At 41.7% G+C, this 19,584-nt stretch overlaps 1 protein-coding gene across 5 annotated transcripts in view; it reads right to left on the bottom strand.

Annotated features, from left to right (window-relative positions):
- The window catches only part of ASAP2 (ArfGAP with SH3 domain, ankyrin repeat and PH domain 2), a 1,162,669-nt gene that overhangs the window by 1,086,529 nt on the left and 56,556 nt on the right, over window positions 1-19,584 (bottom strand). For all 5 annotated transcript variants that reach the window (XM_085610735.1, XM_085610732.1, XM_085610734.1 and 2 more), the window contains exon 2: window positions 5,264-5,336. In XM_085610735.1, coding sequence (XP_085466861.1) covers window positions 5,264-5,336 — 73 coding nt within the window. The remainder of the gene's footprint in view (window positions 1-5,263; window positions 5,337-19,584) is intronic.

The raw sequence follows: 19,584 nt of genomic DNA on the forward strand, positions 1-19,584 counted from the left end.
TAAATCTTTAGACACTTGCGGCTTTGCCCCCTCCTTACCGTCCAAGCCGTTAGAAATCAGCGCTGCACCCCCCGGAGTAACAGCAGATAGGCTGGCAGCTGTGTTCAGCATCGGAACCTTTTCTCTGGCTCCAAGCCTGTCAAACATCTCAGACAGCGTCTGCCCCTTAACGGGCAACAGAGACACGGCGGCTGCGGCTGCAGGATTCAAAGAAGAAAGTTTGTCCATGCTCGATACTCGGCCTTTCTGGCAAACAGTCCCAGAGCCTTTCGTGTCTGTGTCCTGCGCATTGCGTGTAGAGCTGCGGGACTTCAAAGCGGCGACCGCTGCTTTAGAGGCAGCTTTCGGTGGCATCTTCGAAATCAAGGGGAAGACTGAAGGAGAAACGCCGGACTTGGAGGGGAGGAGCTGCACCTGAGACGCCGACCACGGTGCGCGGAGGCTTGAGCACTGAGCAGCCCGCCAGAACCACTGCAGCTTCGAAGATAGAGCAAGTCTGATAATAGCCAGGTGAGAGACGAGGGCCATAAGCTCGTATCGTTTTTCTTTCCGTTTATCTTCAATTTCGCCGTATATTAGCACTGCAGGGCAAAACCATCATTCAGGGGTCCGTTGCGGTCCAGCAGAGCAAACGCTACCTCACTCGGCCGAAGTCACGGCCGCCATCTTGCCCCCCAACATTCGTAGGGGGGAGGATGTAACAATAAGTCAGAAATCGGTTGCTTTAGCAAAGGCTAATCTTTTGGAGCCTTTCTATGAGGATATAGAAGCAAAGTATTTCCAATTTCGATCTTCAATGTACGAGGTGGGGGAAAGGGCTGGAAAGGTTCTAGCAAAACGCCTACAGCAAAGGGCAGTAGCTAGTCAAATTCTTAGGGTCAAGGATCAGTCCGGCATTATTCAAGACTCACCTAGGGGCGTTGTAAATACTTTTGTTGATTTTTATTCGATCTTGTATACCGAGGAGTCAAATATAATTGAGCAGCAACAAACCCGGTTGGCGCAATTCCTTGAATCTCTCGATACTCAGAAGGTCACCGCCGATCAGAATCTAATTCTCGCAGAACCTATCAGCTGGGAAGAAATTGCGGCTGCTATAAAATCTCTTTCCAATGGTAAAGCAGCGGGGCCGGATCTTAGCCATCTTGAATTCTAGAAGACCTTTTCACATTTATTTAAGCGGCAGTTGCTAGAGGTTTTTCAACTTGCCCAGACGGGGGTTATCTCTGATTCCTGGCGGCAGTCGACAATTGTTTTGTTCAAGAAGAAGGGTAAGGATGAATTAAACCCTGCATCATATCGGCCCATAGCGCTAATAAATACTGATAGCAAAATTTATTCAAGGATTTTAGCTTTTCGTTTAGCGCAAATAATTCTTCCCTTAGTTTCTATTCGCCAGCATAGGTTTATTCCTGGCAGGGATACGACTGACCACATTAGGCGGGTTATTGCCCTCCTAGATTGGGCTAAGGTGACAAATTCTCCCCTCTGGGTGATCCTGTTGGACGCCGAGAAGGCGTTCGACAGGGTCTCCTGGGAGTACCTATGGGCTGTTTTGCACTGGAAGGGTCTAGCGCCGGAATTTATTCAGGCTCTACAAGCTTTGTATATATCCCCAACTGCTAAAATACGTATTTCAGGGAATTAATCATCTTATTTTTCTATTAGCAGGGGCACCAGACAAGGATGCCCCTGCTCTCCCCTTCTTTTTGCCTTATTTAATGATCCTTTTTTGTCTTTGATAGAAAAATCCCAAAATATTTCTCCAATTACTGTTCAGGGAATTGAATATAAGGCACTGGCATATGCCGATGACATAGTGGTACTAACAGATAATGTCGCCGGCTCTTTTGCGGCATTGGAGATTCTGGCAGCCCAATTTGATTCAATCTCGGGCTATAAGCTAAATATTGCAAAGAAGCAAATTCTACAAACATCGGCCATGCCAATATCCCAAGTCCCTATTAGTGCACAGGCAGCGTATTTGGGTATTCAGATTTCGGCTGATGTCGAGCAGATTTCGGATTTGAACTATTCTTCTGTTACTGATCTGCTCCACAATAAGCTAGAAAGACTTGATCATTTACATCTTTCTTTATTCGGGCGCTGTAATATTCTTAAAATGTTTGTTCTTCCTAATTCTTTATATTTATTTAGATCTATTCCACTTTTAATTTCTAATTCTACTTTAATAAGAGCTGAAAGGATCTGTCAAAGGTTCTTATGGGCGTATCGTAAGCCAAGAAGGGCCACCAAATGGACTTGTCTCCCGCAGGACCGTGGGGGGTGGTCAGTCCCGAACTTAGCATATTACTATTGGGCAGCTATGATTCAACATTTCGTTCTTCCGCTATTAGGGGAGACTGCCGAGATTCCGCTGCATTTGGTGCCATCAGTATATTCAATTGCATTAGGAGATGCCACAAAAGGAATACTAACACGCATTCTTGAGCCAAGCTATTTTAAAAAAAACAGATTTAAGGTGGCGTGGGCACTATTCGCGATTTGGCAAAAAGTGCGGCGTCATTTTCATATCCCTAAGCTTAATTAGTACACGCCATTAAATGCCTCTGGATTACTCCCAGTAATATTTCAAGAGGGGGTAGCCTTCATCTGGGCTTCTCAAGGTCTGAGGGATATTGGAGATTTGGCTGATTTTGGCCTGATGGCCTCATTTTTGTCTTTAAAAGACAAGTTTCAACTACAGTCTAATCATTTTTTCAAATATTTACAATTTAGAAGTTTCCTCGATAAAAAACTCCTGTTGAACCCAACTTTGTTTGATAAAATTACAATTGTGGAATTAGTAAGAAGGAAAGTAAAAACTGGGTTTTTATATCAGTCTTTTCTGTCTCAACTTCCAGATGACTTAGCCGATCATAATAATAAATGGGCGAATAAATTTGGAGTACCTTGTGTTGATTTAAAATTCCCACTGACGTTAGCTAGGTCTGTTCTGGTTTCCGGTACTCTTCGCACCCAAAGTTATATGGCTATGTTCAATCTTTATTACACGCCTGCAAAACTGGTCAGATGGGGGGCTGTTAGTGGGGGTAAAAGCTCATTCTGTGCAAGATGCAAATTCCCATCTGCAGATTCCCTTCACATGTTCTATGACTGCCCTGAGTTGTCACTCTTTATCAATCAAATCAAAACCTTTCTCATGCAGATCACTCAATCCTCAATTAAAATTTCTGCAGAAATGGTAATTACTTGCTATCAATATTCCACAGCCCTTGAAAGATCAAGATATATGCAGGCTTTCTTGTTTATTGCAATGGCAATGGTGAGACTCTGTATCACGTCTCTCTGGATAAATCCTGAACTGCCCACCTTCTGTCACTGGCAGGCCAGGATGTTGGCCTGGTTCAAATTAGAGACTTCTGTACAAAAGTTCAGAGGGAAGAGACAGACGTTTAATTGCCTCTAAGAACTGGGCTCCTTTTGAAGAGTGGTTGACAAATTAATAATGTATTTCAGTTAATGTATCGTTTTCTATGTATATATTTCTGTATGACTTTGGTTTTAGTGTTTAATTAACAATGTATTTCAGTTGTATAATTTTCTATGTATATATGTTTGTATGATTTTGGTTCCAGTGTTAATCTCTCTCCCACCACCATGGGATAAAACAAAACAAAAAAAAAACAAAAAAAAAAAAAAGGAATAGGGGCAGCCAAAACTGATAAAAGATATGTTGCAACGTGTCTTCAGGTAGGGACAAAATAGCATCTCTTTTAAATATATATTAAACATAACCATTAAATATACTATCTATGTCAAATATGTACGAAGGTATGGGTCATAACTGTACTATTAATCATTCACATGGAACACATCAAGAACTGAATTGCTTCTTGGTGCTGAACAACAGGTTAGTACGGAACTTCACTGTATTCATTTTGTCAAAATGAAAAGCGTGGATGATTGCAGGGATTCAACATATATTGGGATGGCCAAAGAGCTCCAGGGCATAAAGAGCTCCAGGGTGTGATGAGCACTGGGGACACCATACAGCCTACAGTGTGGTCAGGTGGTCCCTAGAGTCTGCCACTGCATCTGTTTCCCAAGGCACATAAAGCGGTGACAGGGTGACACGCCCAGCGGTTAGCTCAACTAAAGTTTGACTTCAGTTCCATCTGGAAACCCTTACAGGATCTTCTGGTTTTCTGTTCTCTCCATCCTTTATAAATGGCTAAATAGATTTGTCAACAGTGCTTCATCCAGCCCACCACATGGTTGTCTCTGTATTTACAAATAATGCCACACAGGACACCATGCAGGCCAACTCTAGGCTACGCTCCCAGCATCCTGGGGTAAATAAAAAACAACCTACGGCAGAAGACGGAACATAGAGAACTATCTTATCCTGCTGACTTCTTTTTAGCACTGTTCTCAATTACTTGTTTCCATTCCATGCCATTTCTACCTTTGTGGTGTGAAGGGTGCACAAAATCGGAACTAAGGAGCTTTATGTTCATGATGCTATTGTTTCCAACTCTCTCGCATATCCCAAATACTTCTAAACCCTTCTGATTATTTGCAGGTCCATGTTCTATTTCACCTCTGTACTTGTGACATATTGAGCCTATACTTGTCCATTCTGTCTTGTGGACTTGCTTCTCCAACGCCCTCACTGACTTAAATCTTGTCCTTCAATGAACACGTTCTATGACCTGTTACGGATGGTGATACTAAACGCTAAACTTTCGATGAACCAATGAATGGTTGGAAGACTCTGCTTCCAACAGCAGAGAATTTGCTGCCTTGTTCCACACCAGCCACTAAATCCATACAGGAAGAGGACTGGAAATAGAACTCTGATCATCAAGTGCATTTTCCCCACCTTAAACCTTACTGTATTTAATGCTCAGCCAACGTCCATGTATTTAATTTCTTACGTACGAACATAGCTCACATTCATACTGTGAATTGTTGTATTTTCACTGCTCGCTTTTTGATTGTAAAAGGCACCAAAAGCAATATAAAAGCATATTTTACTCATCAATTTATCACGTTCAGGGTTACAGTCCACGTGCATTAGTCCATAGTCTTGATGACATACACCACCTTTTCTGAGAGTTCTCCCTTTTTCCTCCCACATTGAGCAGTCTTCACGGTCTGACTCACATAAGATGATAGTTATGAAAATGTCTAATATAACTGTCCAAATATCTGATACTTTGAGAGGAAAAGCTGTCCCTCATAACAAGGTTTACTTGCAAGCCCACAATACACATACACTAGATAAAGATGTTCTTACCAAGACCAGAAGTATGTATTGATTTCACAGACTTCTTCATTTTATACAGTACAGTTCGATCCACGTCCAGAGCCTAAGGAAATAGAAATATGTCATCATTAATATTATAGGATACACATTTGTTTCAATATTAAGTTACATTTTCGCAGAAAAAGATAGTTACTCTCTCAGTTTACAACGTGGCGTTTATCACCCAGATTCTTCTACAACAAGGTCAATAGCCATTTTCTTTCAGACATTAAATATTCTTATTGTATGCTATGTTACTGATTTTAACTAATAAATTCCCAAGTCATTTGAGTAATATTGCCACAGAATAATGGGCTAGTCGATTTAAAAAAAAAGGGGGGTGGGGGGTGGAATGAGTGACAAGGTCTTTGAACACTAAGTATAACCAAAATTGGTAAGAGATCTGAAGAGAAGCCAAGTAAAAGTTTTGCTGGAATCCGAAAAAGTAAATAATAGCTTATTTAATTGCTAATTTCCAACCAGTCCAGTGGAGGCCATGCTTCCACACCAAAGCACTACTCCTTAGGAGCAGGACGAGCTTGCACTCTTGTCGAATACCTAACAAGGTCGCAGGCTTGCACTGTAATGAGTTTAGAAGTGTAATGATTTGGGGGCGTGACATGGCACCCGAGTCGGATGGACGCGCACGGGTGAAGCTCCCGATTCACCCGGGAGACTCGGCGCTTCGTTGCCGTTTTGAATCGCAGATGGGGGCACACCAAGGCATCAGAGGTACTTAGGAGCATCAGACAACCCCTGAGGACTTTCTTTGGGGGCGCAATGCACATTCTTTCAGATGCAGTTCTCTTCATAATTTTTTTATTGCGGGTACTTCATCGCACTTACCCCTCAACACGTCCATTTTTGTTTGGAGTCTGCTGAACGTGATTTTTGGGAAGAATAAAATCGACAAATTCCTCACTGTCTAAGCCTAATAACATTTTTGTAAATAATTCTAAGGTTTTTTCCCAGTTTTCTAAACTAGAGGATTCTCTGGCACTCTCTCCCCATTCCTTGGAATCAATCATGGAGCCTTCTCCTGTACTTCCGGGGAAATCCAACACTAAGCGACTCAAAAAAGATCCTCCATCACCACCAAAATCAACATCTCCTGTGTCAATGGAGTTACTACTCGAGGAAATTAGGGCTCTTAACCCCTTTATGGAGGACACTAACAATAAATTGCAAGTTTTAACAGACAATTGATCGCAGCTTGAGACAAGAGTATCGTCTGTTGAGCGAAATGTTTCCTCCCTAACAGAGACCTGTGCTAGTGTTTCTCACCTTCATTCTCAAATTTCTACGCTTCAGAAACAGGTCGAGGATTTGGAGAATCGAAATAGGCGTAATAGTTTACGTATTTATGGCCTGGAGGAGAGCCTTGAAGGGACTGACTCTCTTGCTTTTTTCAAATCTTTTCTACCTAAATTACTTCGTATGCCAAACAGTCCAGTACTTAATATTCAACGGGCGCATCGTCTGGGCCGTGCTCCATCTACTGCATCGCCTTCACAGAGACCCAGAGGAGATATTTTATATTTCCTGGAATATACCGATTTGTTGAAGGTTCCCTCTGCGGTCAAGGCATCTCCAAAACTTACATGGTCTGGCTCCTCTTTGTTCTTTGCACAAGATTACGCCAAAGCTACCGCTAATCGTCGCAAGGCTTTCTTGGATCTACAAGCTGATCTCCGCTCAATGGGGGCCAGATATGGTCTTTTTCATCCGTGCCTTTTTAAGGTTACCTACAATAACAGAACGACCACGTATGAAGACCCTCTGCGTTTGCAAAGTTTCATTAACTCTTGCAAGCCGTCTGCTATGGACCTTTCTCGTCCTTCTACTTCTTTCAATGCTTGATGTTGCTGTTTATTGATCTTACTGTTCTGGTTTCTTCCCACTCATTAGTGTGTTCAATTTCTTGTGATTGGTTTCACTTGTTCTCATTCCATTTATTGTGGTTTTGCTAGAGACCTTTTTCTAGGGTTTTGTTTACCGACGTTTTTAGTAATTACTGTTTTTGCCCACTCGTTACTTCTCACTTAACATCTGTTGTGTTTCGTCTGCACAGATCCGCTATCCTTCTCGTATGATGTCTTCCCGGTGCTTCGTTTAGCTGACCCTGACCGTGTTGTCCATTCAGTGTGGCTCCACCTCCCTCCTTCGTCTTTCTTTGGTGTTTCCTCTTGTAGGTATGTTGTCTCCCTACATCTATGTTCAAGTTTTACTTCTTTTTCAATTCCTTTTCTCATTTCTAAACCTTTTCTTCACTTCTCTTATGGTTGTCGTTAATCACCTTCTCCTCAGCGTATCTCACTTTACTACTTCTTATGCTTTTTTCACTTGTCTAATTGCAGTTGTTCACTTCAAGTTCTCTTTGTTATTTACTCTTCTCATTTTACCATTGTTTTTTCTTTTTTTTTCAAATATTTTTATTGTCCATGACAGTTCCTTTAAGATATTCAACACATACATATCTTAGCAATGAAAAGTAAAGTTGATTGGAAGCAATACATAAATCAGTTACAAAATATATCCAATATTTCAATATTCATCCTGTCTCTAGGAAATTTGTTAGCACTCCCCAAATTAACAGTCCAGTACGTTTCTTCCGACCCCCCCTCAATGCATACAAATTCCACTCAATTTCATAAATACGATACAGCTTAGCTCTCCAAAATTCAAAAGTCGGAGCCTCAGGTGATAGCCATTCTGTAGCAATACATAACCGTGCCACAGTCATTGCAAGAAATAGAAAATGCTTATGATCTTTTAATACTAAGTGTCTATCTGTTTTTTGGCCTATTCCCAATAACATAAGTGTAGAAGAAATCTTGAGAGGGCATGATAATACCTGCGACAAAAATAATTCAACTCCATTCAAAAAGTGAGATAATTTTGTGCAATTAAAAAAACATATGCCCCATATCAGCTTCTGGATCCCCACAACGAAAACATTTCCCATCATATTTATCTCCCCAATTTTCCATACGTTTAGGAGTATAGTATAGCCTAAAGACCGTCTTATAAACTTGGGCTTTTAAATTAGCGGCCAAGCAAATCTCTTTTGACAAAGATAAAGATTCCAAAATATCAATTTGGGAATCTCCCAACTGATTTATCCAATACTGATTATATTTTTGGATATCATCATGTCTATATTCCATCAAAGCCAAGTAAAGTGGGGCAATCCTTTTTTGAAGACGGATCCCTTCTAATAAGTTATTAGGAGAAGCCGCAATCTGATTTTTCAAACAAAAATCTCGGACTTGAAGATACTTAAAAAATGAGGACTGTGGTAACTGATATTTATCTACCAATTCAGCATAGGTCACCAGTATTGCTTTATTATCATATAAATCCCCTATTTTGGAGACCCCTTTTCTAACCCATAACTTTGCATTATTATCCCAAAAGACAGGGAAGTACTTTATCAGCGTCAAAAGGAGTATAATATGTAATTCAACCAAATTTGATCAGTTTCTTAACATTTCTCCATACTTTAAACGCTGAAACCAATACCTTAAAACGGGTGTGCTTGTAATAATGACCCTCCAGTTCCTTTAATAAGCAGCCTTTTGCATGTTCTCCCAGCAATAAAAAAAGAATAGACGGGGCATCCGCTTCATTTTTCGGCGGGTCGCCTGTCAAGATATAACTCATCTTTTACAAAAAACAAACGTAGTAATAGCTTAGGAAGTCAGGCAGACTTCGTCCTCCTCTTTCTTCAGGCAGCGTCAACCATTTCATAGCTCTTCGAACTTTACCCGGAGCCCAGAAAAATTTCCCGCAGATAATTTGTAGTTGCTGTATTTGTTTAAGTGAAAATTCGAGTGGAATGCTTCGAAATAAGTATAAAATCTTAGCAAGAACACTCATCTTGATAATATTCCCTCTTCCTATTATTGATAATTGAAGTCTACTCCATCTATCCAACGATTGCTTAATTTGATGTATAATCTCTTTCCAATTACTATCAACTATCTCTAGCATTTGAGTTTTAATTTTAAAACCTAGATACGTAACCTCCTCTGTTACTCGAGAATCATTAAACTGTATGCTTTTTGTGCACAAGACTTGGGTTTTTGCAGAATTTAATTTATACCCAGATATAGCTCCAAAAGCTCTAGCTAATGATTCAATCTCCCCTATTGCCTCCCTAGGATCAGTTGTCGTTATAGCTATGTCATCTGCATATGCAAATACAGAATGTGAAATACCTGTAACCAAAAAAGGTTTAATATAGGGCGATTTCTGTAAACTAATAATAAAAGGATGAATATACTACGCAAAAAGCAAAGGGGAGCAGGGGCACCCTTGTCGTGTACCTCTAGTTATATTGATCTTTTCAGATTTAAGGCCCATAGCAGCAATTCTTGCATTAGGTGCTTTATATAAGACCTGAATTGCGGTTAAAAAAGCTTTCCCAAATCTCATCCTTCTCATCACTTCCCATAGATAAACCCACTCTACACGGTCGAAAGCTTTTTCCGCATCAAGCAATATCAGTGCTAAGTCCCTCTTTTCCACTTCTGCTATATCAAATAAAGTAATAACTTTATTATGAGAGACCGTTCCTCTTTTAGGTATAAAACCATGCTGAGTAATTGTTACTAATGACGATATAACCTTGGATAAGCGATTCGCAATCATTTTAGAATAAAGCTTACTGTCACAATTAAGCAGAGATATTGGTCGGTAAGAACCTGGTAACTCCGGTGGTTTCCCCTTTTTACTAAATACAGCTATTGACGCTTCGTTCCATGTATTTGGAGCGATTCCAGTTTGTGCCATCCTAAACGTTTCTAACATCACAAACTTCAATGACTTAAAGAAACATTTATAAACCTCCCCCGGAATGAAATCAGGACCAGCAGCTTTGCCATTCGGTATACTTCTAACAGCACTCTCTAGTTCTTCCATGGTAAAAGGACTATCCAGAGCTTCTGCCTCCGTTTTAGTTAGTTGATTTAATATACAGGCTTCCGATATCTGAACTGAAGTAGAATCTGACTGCTGAGTGTAAAGTTCCGAATAAAATTGATGGAAAATATCTAATATTGCCGTTGGCGCTTCACGAATCACCCCAGATTGATCCTGTAATTTCGAAATCAGCCGCGAAGTCGCTTTCATTTTCAGTCTTAACGCTAAAGACCGACCAATAGATTCTCCATATTCATAGATGTGTCTTCTATTTACTAAATATTTCCGAGCAATCTCTTCAGTCCACACCCCTGTTATGGTCGCTTTACATTGTGCGATTTTTGCTTCCATTACGGAAATCTGCGTTAAGTTATCCTTTTTCATTATTGCTTTAGCAAGATCTACTTCTGCGGCTTTTAATAGTTCATAAAGCTCCCTCATTTGAGATCGTAGTTTATTTTGATTATATAAACCAAAATGTATCGCTTCTCCTCTAAAGCAGGCCTTAAAAGTATCCCAAACTATTGCAATGTTGGCAGTGCCTAAATTAATATTAAAAAACTCTGTCATCCACTCCGTCATATAAATTCTATATTGTTCGTCAAGACAAAGCTTCCTATCAAATAAGAAGCTTCTTATGCTACTGGGTTCCTTTAAAATTGAGCATTCTATTAGTATAGGAGAATGATCCGATGTAACTCTAGGGAAGGTTTGTATCCTTGTCTGACTTTGTATATTCGAGGACGTAAAAAAGTAATCTAACCGGACAAGTTTCTTGTGTGGTGCAGAGTAGTAAGTATATCCCGGAAGGGTAGGGTAATATTTACTCCGTATATCAACCAGACCGTGATCAGTTACTAAATTATATAAGGCCTTAAATACTCGCGGTTTACGTCCTTTATAATGTTCTAAACCTGCCATTAACTCTCTAGTATTCAGATTGATATTAAAGTCTCCACATAAAATTAGCGGAGTGCTCCAATTGGCAAGTTCTATATTTAATTGCTCCAAAACTTCGGCCTCATCTATATTAGATCCGTATATTGAACAGATTGTGAAAACCGCACCACGTACTGTGATTTCTGATATGGCCCACCTACCCCATTTGTTGGCTAATTTACGACCCGCCATGCAGTATCCAGTTCTGGAAAGGATCATGACACCTCTAGTGTTGTTAGTTTGTTGAGAAGCTACAATCAACGTATAACCCAGGTCTACTATAAGTGTCCTTTTATCCCAAGATAAATGAGTTTCTTGTAAACATAAAATATCTGGCTGAATAAACCGTATTTCTGCGGCTATTCTCCGCCTTTTATTACTGCAATTGAGCCCAGATACATTAAATGAGCAAATCTTAATACTACGTGCCATACAAAATTTTTCTTGAAGTCCCCAAATCACCATTAGCACTGCCTAAACAATAATTCAGCAAATTTAAACAAAAATATCCTTTTCATTACCATCACTCTCACGTGTAACTATCATGGGATTTCTTACTTTACTCCCCCTCCCATCCCAAACCCTCCACCCTGCCCAGTATCTCTTGCCCCTCCCCATCCCCTTATCTCCCCCCAACCTCCGCAAGACCCCCCTCCCCCCTCCCTTAATTCGGGCTTTAGGACACAGTCCTGTAGATGGAGATGAGCATCAACCCTCCTCTGCCGATCCCCACAGCTCAAAAAAAAAAAAATAATAATAATAGAAAAGCCCTTCCTGCCGTGCAGACCCTGTAGTTATCTTAATCTGAATCATTAATCTATAGTCCCTATAGTCCTAGACAAAGCATACACAAGAAGAGTAATAATAATATAATGCAGTTACCCTGATAATGGACATTCAAATCAACTGTTGCTGACTAGTATACAATATATGTAAAGATTTAAGAATCCTTCAATAGTTGTAAATATTCCTTAGCTAACATAACATTAGTAAAGAATCTCGATTTTTCTTTATATGTCACTTTAAGTTTTGCGGGATTCATAACATACGCCTGAGCGCCCTTTTTTTTTTTAAATGAATCCACCAACTGTCGCAACTGCCACCGAATGTCCATTGTATGCTTTGAATAATCCGGTGTAGAGAAAAAAGAAAATCCGTCAGCCATAGATTGAGTATTTGGCCGAGTTTGCAAATAGATGTCTTCTCTGGCTCGAAAACTATTAAAAGCAACAAGAAGTGGTCTAGGTCTAGTTAGATTCTGGCCAGGGCGAGATTGAATATTAAACGGAAATCTATGAGCCCTTTCAATTTCCCGTTCCCAATCCCATTTATTCAAGTTTGGAAGCGCCTTCTGAAAAAGATCTACTACAAATTTCCGTGGATCTTGCCCTTCATTGCCTTCAGGAATTTGCATTAATCTTAAATTATTCCGTCGTGAGCGATTTTCCATATCGGCCAGTTTCCACAGTACATCCTCTTTATTGCTACTTAGAGTCTCAGTGGCCGTTTTTTGTTTAATCAGTTCGTCCTCAATATTAGAGGTCCTAGATTCAGCTTCCGTGAAACGTTCTCCAAAGTCCGACTGTGCTTTCACCAGCCTTCTAATCGATCCTTGTAGTTTTCGACAGGAATTTTTGATTTTTTGGCTTTCTAAAGCCGTCTTGTCCATATGACTCAAAATAGTCTGATAAATTGTTGCAAGAGTAATATCCCCCACTTGTTCATCTTGCGCATCAATAACTCCCTCTACCATAGATGTTTCAGCGGCCCCTCTTACAATGATTGGGGTGTCCTCCTCCCCGAACTCGCCGCTAACATTCACTTCATCCTCATCTGACTCACATTCACGCTCAATGGCCATTTGTTTCGAGTACTGCGTAGCCAATTCTTCACAGGAGGAGGCAGAGTTCTCTGAAACCGAGTAAAAGTCCCCAGACTCAAGTTCGGAGGATGCAACTAAGACGAGTTTTTCTTGGATCAACTTTTCACTCGTTTTTTTCACCTCAGAAGATGTGAGCCGACTACTTTCTTTTCCCTCTAGTCTGACACGAGGCGGAGTTTCTAAAATATTACTATCGCTTGTGCCCCCAGTCATTGCACTAACAACAGCCAAAGCAGCGCTCCGAGGCGTTGCCAAGATGCTGTCTGATAGAGGCTCATTAGACATCATATCTTTACGTTTTTGTTCTGCAGTAAGGAACAAAGTCGCTATAGCCTGTTTAGTTTTTCCCGAGGCTCCAAGTTTAGAGTTCGCGATAGATTCCTTCTCACCTCCATTAATGGACATTGAATCAGTGGGGTGTCCCGTCTTGGCTTCTTGGCCGCAAATTTTTCGTGTGTGCTTCGGAGCCATTGCTGCTCTCCTCCGGCCGGTCAAAACTCGAAGTCAGTGCTCACTGAGTGAACACCGCGCAGTCAAGTCGCAGCACCTGTGAGAAGTTACCGCCCAGTTCTCCGGAGTTTCAGCAATACAATGCAGGGACTACCTCCGGCCAACGATGTTGGCGTTCCCGTTAGCGTCCGTGTCCGCACTTCAGGCGCCCCCCAGATTTTTTCAAAAGCGGCCTCGTGCAATTACCACAGTGTACACGTACTGGGGATAATTTTTCGAGTATCTTATTCCGGAGCAATATTCAACGCTTGACCGTAGTTGACGTCAGGTAACACACGGCAACTTATCCTTGAGCTGTGGTTTTCAGAGAAGGATCAGCTCAAGCAGCCGACACGACCGATCGTGCAGGCGCCATCTTGCCCTCCTTACTATTGTTTTTTCATTGCTCTTTCTGGCATTACAGTTCCAGTTTTATATCTTCACGTACTCCTGCTTTCATCACTTTGATTTTCTATCTTCATTACCATTTGTTTACCTTTTACTTTTCATACTGACCTTGACTAGTTTGTTTACGTTACCTGTCCTCTTTTATCTTTTTCTGGACCTCTTCATTGAATTGTACTGCCTTTATTTATTTATTATCTCTGTTTATCCTTACTCTTTGCATGCCATGTCGCTGAAATTAGTTTCTTGGAATGTTAGGGGGCTGAATTCACCCATTAAACGACAAAGGGTTTTAACTCATTTGGCTAAACTAAATGCAGACATAGTTTTCTTACAAGAAACCCACCTAACGGAAAGCGAGTCACTGAAATTAAAAAGGGGCTGGGTGGGGGAGGTGTTCTATTCTAATGGTGACTGCAAGCGTAATGGTGTTATGATGCTCTGTCGTAAATCGCTCCAATTCAAATTTATATCTCAAATTTTAGATACTGACGGTCGTTGGCATAATGTTAAGCAGTCTCCTTTTTTAATGTCTATGCACCCACTGGTGGTGATTCCTCTTTTTGGAGCTCGATAGCAAAGCAAATTACCCTATGCATAGAAGATAATTTTATCTTTGCAGGAGATTGCAATCAAATTTTTGATCCATTTATAGACCGGAATTCCAAAGTTACATTCGTCCCCAATAAACCTCATAAAGCTTTTATTCATGCTATTAAACAACAAAAACTCTTAGATGCCTGGAGGCTCTGTAATCAGATTACCAGAGAGTATACTTTTTACTCTCCAGTGCATCACTCCCAATGACGGATAGATTATTTTTTAGTTTCCCACAGTTTGTCTCAGACACTTATGTCTGCAGAGATAGGGCCGATATTATTATCGGACCATGCTCCCATTTCAATTGACCTGGACATTTTGCCTAAAGTCAATGCCCCTAAACGTTGGCGATTTAATACCTCTCTTCTCTTTGATATCTGTGCAAGGTAATACTCTTTGCCTAAACCATCTCAGTAGGAGGTACCCAAAACCCCGTAGTTCTCTTTGGTTATTCCTTTATTTTTATGCTACTATGTATTGTATTTTCTCTATACTTTCTTTAATATGTTCTCAGCTTTTTATTCTTATTTTTGTATTTATTCTGGAGTATATTTATGATATGCTGTTTCTTGATTGCTCACGTTTGTACGATGACATCTTTTTACTTTTAATAAAATTCTCTTTTTAACTAAAAAGAAGTGTAATGATTTATCGATTAGCATACTCCATATAGAAACTTGTCAATGAATTCGCTCTTCCACCGGAATCTAAGTTTTCAATAGAGCAAGTAGTCAAATCACCTTTTAAGCTTAACGGGTTCCCTCCCTGCCAAAAAAAAATAGAAACCCTCAAGTCACGGAAAGGAAACTATTACATAAACCTTAACGTAAAAACACATCTACCTCAGTGAGTAAATTATTTGGATTCTGAATAATAATTTAGCTCCCTTCATTACGTTGAGGCCAGAGAGTTCACAGGTTATGAACATCGGTCAATTAACTGATTAGTGCATGGGTGACAAATGTGTCTATTATCACAAGACATGCACATATTATTCGCTGCCTGTGTTTTTTAAGTCTTGCCTACAGACAGCTTTAGCTGTACGGTATCAAAAGAGCTATTGTATACAATAGTAATACTTACAGTGGGCTCTGGGCCAGCTCATTACTCCCCCTGCCCTGTGTGCCCGACCTGCATATACCTGTGTTCCTGGTTTTTGAGTTTTAATCAGGTCACATAAATCCTGTGCGCATGTGATTGCCTAAGCTTGGTATTTGATGATGACAGGTTCAGGATCTTGTCCTGAACCAGGAGAGGTGCCACCCTCGTAGTGACGGATGACTACCCTCCCTGTTGTGGGTTTGATTCATGGTGGCGCCATATACCATGCTTGGTAAATATATTGACAGGCTTTTTTACAAGTGAGACATGAAAGTGTAATTACAGACCCATTCATCTAGGTGCTGCTTCTCACAATGAACCTGGGATACTGAATGCCAACATCCTGCGCATTGTACTTATGCGTGCTAGTATTGATAGTGTGCCATGCACAAGTGATACAGGCTTGCAGGTTCCATTTTGGAAGACCACAGCCTGAACCAGAGTACAAGATGGAGAATAAGTTGCTTTCCCAAGACAGCATATGTGTATTGCTGCCATCTCCTAGATGGGAGAGGGGAACACCATGCTCTATAATGAGAAAAGAGAAGAGAGGTTTTCTTTAGAAGCACCAAGGACCTTCCTGATACACTGAGCAGTAAATGACTATGACTGCAGCTGCCGTCGGGTACATAACAGGGGGTGAAGGCTGAGGCTAGGGAAAGGAGTCATTTCAAGTGGCACAGATTCTTGCAGCTCTTTCTGATCTCTGTGAAGCCAGCTCACAATTCTTTGTACTTCTAAGTTCGGCACTCCATCTGGAGACTAACCTGCTGGGCTGAGCATCATTGCAGATAAAGGACTGGTCTGGAAAGTGGCCTGGTCAGGGCACATGAAAGGGGAACGGACCCAAACTGGTTCTAGGGAAACAGACCTGGAATACACATCTTCCGTCTGCTAAATCAGTATAAAGATTTGAGCCCAAGATACATCAGGGTTTGTTGTTGTGGGCTCGTCGACCAACGAGAGGGTATGCCGCAGAGTACTTTGGGACTATGAGGCAGTCAAGGGTTTTTGTCACACTGGCAGACTACTCCCAGAGGCGAGAGACCATTGCCTAGAGAGTCTCATGTAAAGGTGGAATTACTGGGCTGTTCTGAGTGCCAAGACATCCTGCTTGTGAGCGAGGGAAGGAAGCGCCAACACCGCAGGTGGAGCTGATCGAGGAAAGGACTACCATAATTGACCCCGGTGCAGTGTTTGTCCAACAGAGATTTGCTAAGCAGTTGCACTGAAGCAACTGCAGTACTGCCGGACCGGACAATATGATATTTGTCAGTTATCCCCATCGTAGCTACTATAGCACCTGGAGCTGTGTGCCTGAGTGGCAGGCCCAAACAAATCTGGGATAACTGCCTGCCAGTGGCCTGTGTGCTCCACAAATGGACTGCGTGACCACTGCACTGCCCAAGTGTGCCGCTGGGCTAGAATCAATCCTGAAGACCAAGTGATCGGCGATGTCTCCCAGGGATGACTTGTAAAGACTTGAGGTCTTCGCCACGAGGCACTACATGCCGATTATAGTGCCAGCAACCATCCCACCAAAGAACTATCACCTTTGGACGTGTTCTCGTCGCACTCCAGAAGAAGCACAGAGTACTCAAAGGAGGACCAGAATATGCCAAGCATTGAACAGAGCTACCACCATCCTCAAGAGCGCCACCGACAGAAGCCTCCATTTCTGGCACAACCCTCACTGCGTGTCTGGCTGCCCCATCTACCGGTGAGGTCCCGCTGTTGTAGAAGGGCCGAAAGAAGCCTGCCACTGCTCGTACGAACTTTGCGAGACACTAAAATGGCCTAGGCCTTGGAGACTAAGTGCTAAGACCAAAAGGTTGGGTGGGGGGGCACAAGCTGCACCTGCAGGCGGTACCTTATACTCTGGACCTGGGGGAAACCCACAGAAAAGTAGGAGACTCACAAGGGACAGGTGGAGGTGTAGCTGAGCAACTAGCAAAAGGCATACAGACTCAAACCCATAAATCAGTATCCTTGTATTATAGTATGTGCAGTAGAATTCTATGTTTTCAGTGTAATAAAGTACTTCTCTTATTGAAAGAAAAAAGCACTTGGCTGGACATTTATCTTACTGTGCTTCTGGGGTGTGGGGGGAGCAGTGATTTGCCCTAGTACCCCAACTTTAACCACCTGGAGAAGCATGTGACTGCTCGCTGTCAATACCAGTGACAGTCAAGTGCAGAAATAGTTGTCTTTGACCCAGTTTGGAGAGTCACAGTAAGACGGACCCTAGGGCAGCCGTATTAAAATGCCTCAAAACCCACTTGTTTGGCCCAGTAGCCCCTGCCTGCCCTCACAGCCTCCTAATTAGGGTCTGACAAATGGCTTTCCTTCCTCGTCTTGTATTTGACTCTACCTTGAAGAATAGCTTTATTACATTCCTTCTGATTAAATGACTAGTGTCTTTGTATTGCTTATATTCAAGGAACTACTTTCTCCTTTCGCTTTCAGCACATCCTGGGAGCACATGTTTTCTTGCTCTCTCCCCTACCTGCTGTTTCCCTCTTCATATCACTGCCCCACCACCTCACCCTGTGTTACTCACACACCTCTCAGCTCGTCCGATGTTTTCCTCATCTCTACGCATACAGCTTGGGGTTTTTTGTTCTACCTCCACCACTTTTAAGGTTTCACCCTTCAAGGCTTCTTTGTTGTTGTTCCTCCTCCTTTTCTGGGTCACCGTCACTTATCTGCAATGTTGACTTGATTTTCCCACACATGTGCTCCATCAATGCACCACCACCCTTCCGGTATTGATTTTTTTAAATTTCAAAATATAGAGTTATTTTTTTTACTTCTGACAGCTGCAATTTACTACTGGGCTGCTTTAATCTCAATATGTACAAGTGCACTTTTTTATTATTTTCCAATGTACTGCTCCAGGAAGGGCATGTGGGCAATTATCATGACCCTCGGAATCTAAACAACCTAGGGTAGAAAACATTTGCAAGACTAAAGTGTGAAGCATAACCAATGGGTTTAGCTCATATCACACAAAATTACTGTCCTGCTTTAAAAAAAGGGGATATGGACAAGAAAAATACTTAGTGGGTTCAAGCTCCAATTTCCTGAGCAAAGCGGGGTATACCACGATGCTGCACTCTGGATTTGCCCAAGATCAAGAGGGGTAGCCTCTAATTCTAAATATATATATTTTTTAAAGCGCTACATTTTCAAATTGATAGGGTATGGCGACATAAGCTAGTAGTAGTTTCTGTGTCTACGGCTCAGCAATAATTATCCTAATGACTGCATATCCCACTTCCACCACAAACTACAGGCTTACAGATACTGGGGGCATTAGACAGAAGCAAGAAGCCCTCTTCAGGGAGTACCATGTGGTGGTAATAGCACCATAATACACAAGCATACACCTTTTATGGGGTACAGAGAACTTTTTCCTTGCTTTACTGCTACGTTCTCCCAATTAGCAGAGGTTACCAGGGTTACTAGTATACGAACACATGACAGAGATCTATCAAACGACTCACCGGTTGAAATGGCCACTAGGACAATTCCCACCTGCAGGCAGTGTGGCGACTGAACGTGTGTTGCCTCACCAAATCGGAGTTCAGATAAACCCTCAGCAGGAACAGTGGAGTTACCCAAATCTAATTTGGAAAGCCATTAAACCAGTGGCAGAAGAAAAACGCTTATCTTCATATCTAACTCAAACACAAAAGAACAGAAGGAATGGAGCACTTTGCAACCGAAGTCCAGGAGGACGAGCTCCAGTATTTGTAGGGTCAATAAAACAAAACACTGACACATGGGGAACCTCCAAACAACACTAGCACAAACGTGATGGACGAAGGCAGACTAATATGGCAGACATCCCAATCAAGAGTCGATGTGGAAGGCAATAAAACTGGGAAACTAGCATACTAGCAGAGTCTGAGAGAAGATCTGGAGGAACCAATTCAAGGCCTCCATGATCAAACCGGATGCCTGGTTGGAG

Source organism: Triturus cristatus, chromosome 6, assembly GCF_964204655.1.
Source record: "Triturus cristatus chromosome 6, aTriCri1.1, whole genome shotgun sequence".
NCBI classification, from domain to species: domain Eukaryota; kingdom Metazoa; phylum Chordata; class Amphibia; order Caudata; family Salamandridae; genus Triturus; species Triturus cristatus.